Source organism: Lepidochelys kempii, chromosome 1, assembly GCF_965140265.1.
Source record: "Lepidochelys kempii isolate rLepKem1 chromosome 1, rLepKem1.hap2, whole genome shotgun sequence".
NCBI lineage: Eukaryota > Metazoa > Chordata > Testudines > Cheloniidae > Lepidochelys > Lepidochelys kempii.
Window position 1 is genome coordinate 323,266,183 of NC_133256.1, and position 11,118 is coordinate 323,277,300.

The following is an 11,118-nucleotide window of genomic DNA, read 5'->3' on the forward strand; positions in this document are numbered from 1 at the left end:
TCAAGGCAGGAGGAGCAGCAAAGGGAGCTGCCTGCTGGCACTGAGCTGAAGTCATGGGCTGAAGGCAGGGGAGCAGCAGAGGGGCTTATTCACTGACATCTTCAGGGCTAGGGATGTGGACCCACATGAACCATGAGAGGGCCAGGAGGAGGGATATTCCCCTAGAAAGGATGCTCCCAGCAAGGTGTTTCCCGCTGGGAAGATCAGGCTTGCAATCCAATTGAAAGAGCTAAGGGGGACTGCGCTGGAGAGTCGGGGCATGGTGGGGGCTGCCAAGGCAGTATGTTGTATGTACTCATTGGACTATGATGATAAAATTTGGATTACGGTGTTGGGACTTATTTTGTTATGATTTATATGCATGGGACTTCTGTAATACCCCCATCCCCCGGGCTATATTTATCCTTGGGAAGACGCTTTGGATTATTTCGGGACAGGCTGGAGAGAAACTGAGGCAGGTATGCCTATCAGAACACAACCTGCATCAGGAGGGTGCTCCCACTCGGGGCTGCCCAGTGACAGGGAACTTCATTTTTCCAGTGTTGCAAGAACGCCTACTGAATTTATCTGGATTAGTGCTGTATTACCGGGTTTATCCAGCACAAGTTTCCTCTTACCTTAAAGCCAAGTTGAGCTGCTTTGATAGCAGCAACATATCCCCCAGGCCCAGAACCAATAACTGTGATGTCAGCATCAGCTAAAAGAAAAAATACCAAACTTCAAAATGTTTTCAAGTCACTTTTCTTGCTATACTTTAGGTTTATTTTAGTTTTACTATAGGAATACCTAGCCTACAACATTCTGGAATAGTTCCACACATTGACTATCCACAGATTGAGAGTATATAGCTAGTTTTTAAAAATGATGGTGCTGTTCAGTGAATTTAGGCAGGTAAATTTTAATTACTGAAAGCAACTTCCTGAATGAAAAAAATGGAATGGTTCACGGGCACTATTTGTTCTGTAAATAAAAACAACCACTCTGACAGATCGGAGAACAAAAGCATTGTAAATTGAGGTAAAGGGACTGAATTCTGATCCGACCCAGCACTCCTTGCATCTGCTCTGGGATTGCATATGCTATACATCTTTGTAGAATTTGGCCAAAGGTATTTGTAGTTATGTTTAACTGCCTTTGAAAAAACTGTTACAAGAAAGGTCTTGAACGTGTCATGTGGCATTATTACAGACATTAAAAAAAATAAGAAAAGGAGTACTTGTAGCACCTTAGAGACTAACCAATTTATTTGAGCATAAGCTTTCGTGAGCTACAGCTCACTTCATCGGATGCATACTGTGGTAAGGTTAGAAGATCTTATTATATACACACAAAGCATGAAAAATAACACCTCCTCCCACCCCACTCTCCTGCTGGCAATAGCTTTAGATAAGTGGGGTGGGAGGAGGAAAGTGGGGTGGGAGGAGGTTTTTTTTTCATGCTTTGTGTGTATATAATAAGATCTTCTAAACTTACCACAGTATGCATCCGATGAAGTGAGCTGTAGCTCACGAAAGCTTATGCTCAAATAAATTGGTTGGTCTCTAAGTTGCCACAGGTACTCCTTTTCTTTTTGCGAATACAGACTAACACGGCTGTTACTCTGCAACCTAAAAAAATAAGGAGAATGCTGATAGACTAATGTCACACCTTTACATTACCCTGTGCGAGAACAGGGTTAGGTTACATATCTCATGCTCAACAATCAGGAGAAACTGGGATTGAAGCAGAGTCTACATATTTAGCTCCCAGACCATAGAAAGATTAACTTGTGATCCACAAAAGCAACCCCTCCTACATCATTTGTGCAATGTAAGAAAAATGGCATATCTTATTTTAACCTCTAACAATAATGCTGTATAAATGATTAGTATAGTCAATTCAACCCACTGCATGTCATCACGTGATATCTATGTTGTAGAACAGGGGTTCTCAAACAGGGTCACGAGGTTATTACATGGGGGTCATGTGCAGTCAGCTTCCACCTCCAAACCCTGCTTTGCCTCCAGCATTTATAATAACCAATTTATTTATAATTGGTTATTATAAATATAAAAAAATGTGTTTTTTAATCTATAAGGGGATCACATTCAGAGGCTTGCTATGTGAAAGGGGTCACCAATACAAAAGTTTGAGAACCACTCATACCATCAACCCTAATGCTACAATTGTCTCCACGTGGATGGGCTCTTGTGGCTGCAGAATCACTTGTAAGATTGGGGCCTTAATTTGAAATACAACTCTGAAAGCTACTTTACAGCCATCAAAATTTACCTAGATCAGTATAGCTCCTCAGCGACACTGCACAAATCCCCTGTAGGCCATGATGGATTCGACTAAAATGGCTTCTCTAGAGAAGGAAAAAACAAAAGGTTAACTTTCTCCACAAAGAAAACAACTGTGTAAGAATCAGCAGCTTCTCACAATCTGTTTCATTAGAAAATCCAATTACATTGCACAGATTAAAAAATAGGTAACAGTAGTGAGTTCAGTAGATAGCGCACTGCTCTGGGATATGGAAAACATAGCTCTGCCACTAATCTGCTGTGCTTCCTACTGTGCTTCTGTTTCCATTCTAACCTTTATTGTGTCCACTTAGATTGTGAGATCTTCAGGGCAGGAACTGCCTCTTAGCACATGCATGCACAGCATCTAACACAAAAGAGTCAAAACCTGTTTCACAGCACAAACCAGCCACTAACACACCCTTATTATCCTGTAAGTGTTAGCTACATGGTATCTTGCAACTTCCTCTGAGTATCTGGTACTGATCACTGTCGGAGGAGAACTCCAGACTAGATGCGCAACTGGTATTGTAATTGCTATGGAAAAGAAAACCTATATAAATACATTTCCCATATGTGGTTAGACAATATCTTTGATCACTCTACTAATATGCTGTACTCCTTCCCCCATCCTCTGCCCTTATAGTGTGAGCTCCTCAGAGCAGGGATTGTCCTTTTCTTTTAGGAAAGCACCTGCTAGTAGGCAATAGCAGATAGTAAATAATGGCAGCACAGATTACGAAATCCCATTCAAACTTTTCTGTGGAAGGACTATGGGGTAATTTGATAATAGACCATCTTATTGCTCCATTTTACAGTTACTTCCCAAATGGGAGACAGGTAGAGAACAGTCATTTTACCCCTTATCCACAGTTCAGTTGTCTAAGAGGATAAACAACATTTCATCTTATCTCACTCACAGTACCTATAAATATGGGGAGCGGGTAAAACAGGCTTTGGTTTAAACCTAGGGATAATTACAAAGAGTGTATTTGGGGAAAGGAACATAAAAAAATCTAGGGCTGTCAAGCAATTAAAAAAATGAATCACGAAAATCATGCTGTTAAACAATAATAGAATACCATTTATTTAAATATTTTTGGATGTTTTCTACATTTTAGAATATATTGATTTCAATTATAACACAGAGTGTACAGTGCTTACTTTATTTTTTATAACAAGTATCTGCACCGTAAAAAAGAAATAGTATTTTTCAATTCACCTAATACAAGTACCCTAGTGCAATCTTTATCGTGAAAGTTGAACTTACAAATGCAGAATTATGTACAATAACCGTATTAAAAAAACAAAAAAAAACCATAAAGCTTTAGAGCCTACAAGTCCACTCAGTCCTACTTCTTGTTCAGCCCATCGCTCAGACAAAAAAGTTTAGTTACAATTTGCGGGAGATAATGCTGCCTGCTTCTTGTTTATAATTTCACCTGAAAGTGAGAACAGTCGTTCGCATGGCACTCTTGTAGCAAGATATTTATGTGCCAGAGGCGCTAAAGATTCATGTGTCCCTTCATGCTTCAACCACCATCCCAGAGGACATGCGTAATAAAAGTCCTGGGTAATAAAACCAATCGGTCCATACAATAGCCCTAAGAGTTATTATGGGACTGGCTGATGGAGAAGAGGGGCTCAAACAACAGGCTATATCGGGGTGGCCAAAACGTGGCACCCGAGACACCCTCCCCCCGACCACTCCCCCGTTCTACACCTACCAGACTTGGTCAGGGAGCTCGGGACCTCTACCTTGAAGGGTCTGGGGATATTCATGAAAACGTGGATCCTGGTTTGCCTGAAAACCAACAGTTCTGTCAAGGACTCAGGTCTTGGGAGCAGTTCTACTTTATTAAAGAGGAAAGGTAACCCTTAAAAAGTGTAGAGCAATGATTGTGTTTTATGCTTTGTTTTGTGTGTGTAACCAATTATGTTTCTACTTGTTATCTTTTCTCAGTATGACTTAAATTGTAGTCTTTGTTAATAAATATGATTGTTTTCACTATAAATATATTTCAGTGCTGTAATGTTATAAAGGACCTGAGCCTGAGTTGTACCACTCAAGCTGTGTGTACACTGTCTCTTTGGTGACAGTTTACCTAGTAATTACTGTGAGTGTCCAGTGATGAGCTAGATACTGCAGGGAGGACTGGGGTGGCAGAATAAGTACTTATGGGCCCAGAGGCTGTTGGTTTCAGGGAGCTCAGCCAAAGCAGGCATAGACAAGACTGCTTCACACTAAGGGCAGGTAGTGGTGAGATGCCTTACAGCCTTGGGTAACCACGGAGCACGTCACACTGTGCCTCTCCCCCCCGAAATGCTCTGAGCTGGGTAGAGGGGATCTTGGTGCCTGTTGCTTGTGCCCCACTTCCCAATGCCCCGAGATTCTCCCCTTCCCCCACTGTTTGTTCTCCTGCGTGCTAGCTCCCAGTTGTCTACATATCCTCGAACTGAACTGAAAAGCAAATGTAGTTTGCACTTTGTTGATCTTACTATGCTTAATCTACATATATGAATTTAGGCAGATGTGACTATATATCCATGATTATACATCCATTTGTCTCGCAAAACCAGTTTTTCACCTCTGCTGGGGAGTAACACCTTGGCATCAACCATAAGGACATATTTCCAGTATTATGTTATCAGTATATAGACACTTTTAAAAACACAATCAGTACATACAATTCATAACAGTATTAAGGACCAGCATGATCCTGGCTTTCATTTAATATTTCATGCAACGTTCTGTAACAATACAGTGACAGCGAAGTGTTAGGTGTACTGATAAGAGTGCTTGCTGTTACAGAACAGTGAGCCCTTTGCCAGTTGGACCAAGGGGCTCTTAGGGGCACACACAAGCATCCGATGCAGTGAGCTGTAGCTCACGAAAGCTCATGCTCAAATAAATGTGTTAGTCTCTAAGGTGCCACAAGTCCTCCTGTTCTTTTTGCAAAGACAGACTAACACGGCTGCTACTCTGAAACCTGACGCAAGCACCAGGCACCGAGCCGGCTCCCCCTGCCCGGCTCAGGATATGGGGGGAGCGGGGAAGGGCTCACGCAGCCATTGGCATGGAGGCACCAAGCAGCACCAACCCGGCCCGAGCTCAGGGGAGGGGTCACGGAGCAGGCTGCAGCCCCCTCCCCCCCCACGTGCTTGGAGCCAGACGAGGGGCCTCAAGGTCCACACCCCGCCGGCCCGGCCTGGCCCCAGGCCCAGAGCGGGGTGGCCCCTCCCCCCCGCTCGCTCCCGTAGCTCGGTGTCCCCGGCCCTGTCCGTACCCCGGGCCCAGCGCCGCTCCCCCCGCCCGCGCTGGCCGCGCCGCTACCTGGGCGAGCGCGCAGCAGACCCGGCTCCAGCGCTGCATTTTCCGGCCGCCTCAGCTGTAACCTCGCGTCCGAGCGCCTCGTCCCGGGCAGCCGCGCCTCCAAGGTCTCCGCGGACTCGCGCAGGCGCACTAGGCCCGGCGAGGGGGCGACGACGCTGTGACAGAGTGGCGTCGCATGAGCCTCGCGTCAGGGCGCCACACTCCCCCCTGGCGGAGGCGGCCTGCTGGCGCAGCTCGTTGGCAGGACCTGCCACAGTGGGCGTGGCTATGTAGATAAGCCTCTTAAAGCTACAGAGCCCAGATATTTTAGGGCCAGCCTAGAGGAGGATGCTGCAGCTCAGCTGCCCCACCCTGCCTCCAGGGCCCAGTGCAGTGTGACTCCAACAACTAGCGGTCCCTGCCCCCGGAGTCCCAGGGCTCTCCAGAGTTCATTGGGCCAACTCCTCATCTCTTAATATGCCTGGAGGAGGGGCCCTCTCTTCAAAGTCTGGTGCCCCTGGTCACACCACAAAGATGGGTGGGGGGAAGAGGGCAGCAGTCATATGCCCTGGCTATGGTGGGTATCCCTGTCCATCGCCCATACTGTGCTGTGGGGTCACCACTGTGCCACATACACAACATTTCAGAAAACATGGTCCCTGCCCTGATTTGTTCCTCACCCACATAAGTATCACTAATGTAGTGTCACAGCGAGCTGATATAATGCTATCTACTGGAGTCACTGGACGCTTGGATCATTTGAGGATTACCTGTTCTGTTAATTCCCTCTGGGGCACCTGGCATTGACCACTGTTGGAAGACAGGATACTGGGCTAGATGGATCTTTGGTCTGACCCAGTGTGGCCATTCTTATGTTCTTATTTAGGAAGGCCTGCTGGACAATGATTTCATCCTGCTCTGTTAGAACTAACTTTTGGAGAAAAGATGGGTATGATTTTCAGTTCATTTTAAGAGAAGATCTGAATATTGAAAAAGTTGCAGCTCATTTTGGTACTTTACCAAACACATTTTCTCTGGCAACAAGGATATATTATAGGGGTGGGCAAACTTTTTGGCCTGAGGGCTGCATCTGGGTAGGGAAATTGTATGCAGGGCCATGAATGTAGGGCTAGGGCTGGGACAGGGAGTTGGGGTGCGGGAGGGAGTGCAGGGTGTGGGAGGAGGTGCGGTGTGCAGGAAGGAGCTCAGGGCAAGGGGTGAAGAAGGGGTGCAGGGGGCTCAGGGCAGGGGGTTGGGGTGCAGGAGGGGTGCAGCAAGGGGCTCAAGGCAGTAGGTTAGGGGGCGCAGGGCAGGGGCGCAGGGTGCAGCAGGAGTTCGGGGTGCAGGCTCCGGCCCAGCGCCACTTACCTCAAGTGGCTCCAGGGTGGCAACAGCATGCAGCGGGACTAAGACAGACTCCCTGCCTGCCTTGGCCCTGTGCCACTCCTGGAAGTGACCAGCATGTCTGGCAGTGGCTCCTGGGGGTGGGGTGGGGCAGGCGGCTCTGCCGCACATTGCCCTCGCCTGTGGATACCACCCCCCAAAGCTCCCATTGGCTGCAGTTCCCCATTCCCAGCCAATGGTAGCTGTGGGGGGCGGTGCCTGCAGGCAAGGGCAGAACACAGAGCCCTCTGCCCACCCTCCCCCAGCGGCTGCAGGGACATAGTGCCAACCCCTTCTGGGAGCGGTGTGGGCCAGGGCAGGCAGGGAGCCTGCCTTAGCCCCACAGCGCCATGGGGCTGGCAATCCTGTGGGCCAGATTGAAAGCCCTGATCATAGAATCATAGAACATTAGGGTTGGAAGGGACCTCATTCACACATCTCAACTACACTAATAAGATTACAGCAGGGTTTTGCAAAAATGAAGGTTGCAGCAAGCTTTTACAAAATGAAGTGAGCATTTTAAAATGGAGTTTGGGACAAGTTAAAATGGAGTTTGAGTTACAATATGGACAAGTGTAAGGAATGGCAAACAGTGAACAGAAGTTACAATATAGACAAGTATAATGAATGACAAAAAGTGAGCAGAAGTTACAATGTTGAAACAGTGTAAGTTTCAGAGATTTAAGCAGCAATTGGATTGAAAGTGAAATTCAATTAGCCAGTTATTGGGGTAATCGGTTTTATGAATGAATGTTGTTTCATTCATTAAACTTTGCTTATGAAGTTATATTAATAAAGTGAACAATTAAAAACAATTTCATTGATCAGTTCTACAGTAGAAGCAAGACTAGGTTGTTTCCAGATTCTACCTCACCTCTACTAAAATGTGTGAACTAAATTATTATGTTCACATTATGTCATGGACATTGAAATCTAACTCTGTATGAGGAATATGTAGTTGCCTAATATGTCACTTGCCCTGTGTATGCCAAAAAGTGAGAATATTTTCTGTGAAGAACTTTAATTAAAATAGTTGTTTTATTTTTAAGGAGCACTTAGGACTTCTGTCAATCATTCATTCTTTGCCAGTTCTCATTTCTTGCATGGCACAAAGGCTTCTGTAAAGTGGCAGTGCTCTTACCACGGCCTGGCTTCAGCTTCCAGCCTGGTCAGGGCGTGGGGCCCCAGGGAGAAGCAGGGACGGGGTCATAGTTCCAGCACCAGCGGCATGCCCACTTCTACACAGGTTCCAGCACTCCTGTGGGGCCCCCAAAGAGGCATCAGCCACATGGGCCTGTGCATTAATCTGCCACTTTCCGGGTTGTACAGTGGATTGTTACATGAGTCTGATCTGTGTAAACACCTGGCTTGGGAGGTGTCCCTCTCTATCTGATCACTCACTGTCCTGCTGTGCGGTAGAGCTGAAGGTCATGATCACAGTTCACTATATACACAAACACATATATTCATAACAAGAGTCTGTTTACATACCTCATGTTTAGTAACATTACAAGCTTTCATAAAAGACCTTACTCAACATATGTTTTATAGCACAGTACCACTGTATACAATCAGCTGATTCAATTGCTTATTTTGGGGGGTTCAAACCCCCTGTTCTCCCTTTGGGGTGCTGGTTGTCACAGCTGTATTATTTTTTCCACAAAACCCTCTCCTTCCAAATGCTGGGAGCAACCACAGCCAAGAGAAATCCTTGGCAGGGAAGCTCCATGGTTGGTGTCTGCCCTGCAAAGAAGGGGGTGCCCTGGAAGCCACCGTAGCTCCAGGGGTGCACAGATGGCCACAGACACCTGTAGATCCCCTAGGAAATCTGGGGATATGCCAGATTGTGGAAAGGGCCTTCTGCATCTTCTGTGGGGAGGCAAAATGCACCATGCTGACAGAATGATGTAGGGGAATTTCCATGAAATTTCCTCCCCCAGAGTCTTCCCTTGCAGGTTTTTCCACATGAGAAGAATAGTTCCACCCATTGTAACTGGTACTGTCTCTGCAAAGAGTGCAATGATGGAAGGATGCAGTAAATGTATTAGACACAAAATACTGATACACAAAAATAAAAACAAACAAAAAGGCTTTAAATCTTTATATGTCCACCAACTGATGGATATGATATTAGGGCCGAAAGAGCTGAGAGCCCCAAATAATGTTAATGCCCCATTCTTATTCTTTATTTAAATGTTACCCCAACACAGCTTCACTTGTGATGTCCATGCATTTCCTCAGAACAGTCATATACACCCTCCTGGTTCTCTTGGTCAAGTTTTCCCATGAATTTAAGAACTGTCATCCTTATCCTACCCTTTACATTTTCCCAGCAGAAATTAAGCAAGATTTCCACATCCTTTGACCTGGCAACTGGGTATGATTTCAAAACATAGTTGAGTTATCTGGTTAGCTCTCGTTTGTTTCACATTATCTGAAACGACTGATAGGCAATACCAGTGTTGGGATCTGGGAAAAATGTTCTCCAAAGAGTTTACAGCTGTGAGTCATTGTCACCAGACCATAAACGTCCCCAGCACAATTATTTCACCACTCTTGTGCAATAATTAGCCATTTAAATCTGAGTGCTTTCAATTCTATTGCTTTTAAATCTGACTTTAAGAGCTGATCTTTATTCAGCTTTTTCCAGCTGCTGTCCCTCCTTTCACAAATAAAATTAGAGCTGGAGCTGGCTGGTATACAGGACCATCCTTACCCATACGCAGCTCCTTAGGGCACCAGGAAATTGGGACTTCTCCCTGCTCCGCCTCTTCCCAGAAGCCCCTGCCCTTGCCCCTGCCCCTACCCCTGCTCCGCCCCACCTCTTCCCACCCCTGCACCATCCCAGCTCCGCCCCCACTCCATCCTTTCCCCTGAGCTTTATCCTGGGGGACTGCAGCATGGGTCAGGCATGCCCTGCACTCACTGGGCGGCAGGAAATGGAGCGACCTAGCCCCAGCCCACTCTGCACTGCCGGTGAGTGCTGAGGGCAGTTCCCCCCTGCCCCCCCAAACGGAGGCGTGGGGCCAGCCTCCCCACCTCGGAGGCCTGAGGCCAGCCCCCCTCCCCCCCACAGGGGGGCTGCGTAGGGCACCAAAATGTCTAGGGACAGCCCTGCTGGTATAATTTCACTCTTATACCACTTGCAGCTGCTTTTTTAAAAAGAAAAGGAGTACTTGTGGCACCTTAGAGACTAACCAATTTATTTGAGCATAAGCTTTTGTGAGCTACAGCTCACTTCCTCAGATGCATATCGTGGAAACTGCAGCAGGCTTTATATATACACAGAGAATATGAAACAATACCTCCTCCCACCCCACTGTCCTGCTGGTAATAGCTTATCTAAAGTGATCATCAGGTGGGCCATTTCCAGCACAAATCCAGGTTTTCTCACCCTCCACCCCCCCACACAAATTCACTCTCCTGCTGGTGATAGCCCATCCAAAGTGACAACTCTTTACACAATGTGCATGACAATCAAGTTGGGCTATTTCCTGCACAAATCCAGGTTTTCTCACATCCCCCCCACCCCCATACACACACAAACTCACTCTCCTGCTGGTAATAGCTCATCCAAACTGACCACTCTTCAAGTTTAAATCCAAGTTAAACCAGAACATCTGGGGGGGGGGGGTAGGAAAAAACAAGAGGAAACAGGCTACCTTGCATAATGACTTAGCCACTCCCAGTCTCTATTTAAGCCTAAATTAATAGTATCCAATTTGCAAATGAATTCCAATTCAGCAGTTTCTCGCTGGAGTCTGGATTTGAAGTTTTTTTGTTTTAAGATAGCGACCTTCAGGTCTGTGATTGCGTGACCAGAGAGATTGAAGTGTTCTCCGACTGGTTTATGAATGTTATAATTCTTGACATCTGATTTGTGTCCATTTATTCTTTTACGTAGAGACTGTCCAGTTTGACCAAAGTACATGGCAGAGGGGCATTGCTGGCACATGATGGCATATATCACATTGGTGGATGTGCAGGTGAACGAGCCTCTGATAGTGTGGCTGATGTTATTAGGCCCTGTGATGGTGTCCCCTGAATAGATATGTGGGCACAATTGGCAACGGGCTTTGTTGCAAGGATAAGTTCCTGGGTTAGTGGTTCTGTTGTGTGGTATGTGGTTGTTGGTGAGTA

General features: G+C 46.3%; 1 protein-coding gene across 2 annotated transcripts in view; it reads right to left on the bottom strand.

Moving 5' to 3' along the window:
- Positions 1-5,762, bottom strand: part of DLD (dihydrolipoamide dehydrogenase) — a 33,263-nt gene extending 27,501 nt beyond the window's left edge. For both annotated transcript variants that reach the window (XM_073328443.1, XM_073328442.1), the window contains exons 1-3: positions 5,617-5,762; positions 2,272-2,347; positions 618-697 (exon numbers count right to left, since the gene is read on the bottom strand). In XM_073328443.1, the coding sequence (XP_073184544.1) occupies positions 618-697; positions 2,272-2,347; positions 5,617-5,655 (195 nt within the window). In that variant the 5' untranslated portion in view covers positions 5,656-5,762. The remainder of the gene's footprint in view (positions 1-617; positions 698-2,271; positions 2,348-5,616) is intronic.
- Positions 5,763-11,118: the final 5,356 nt, after the last annotated feature.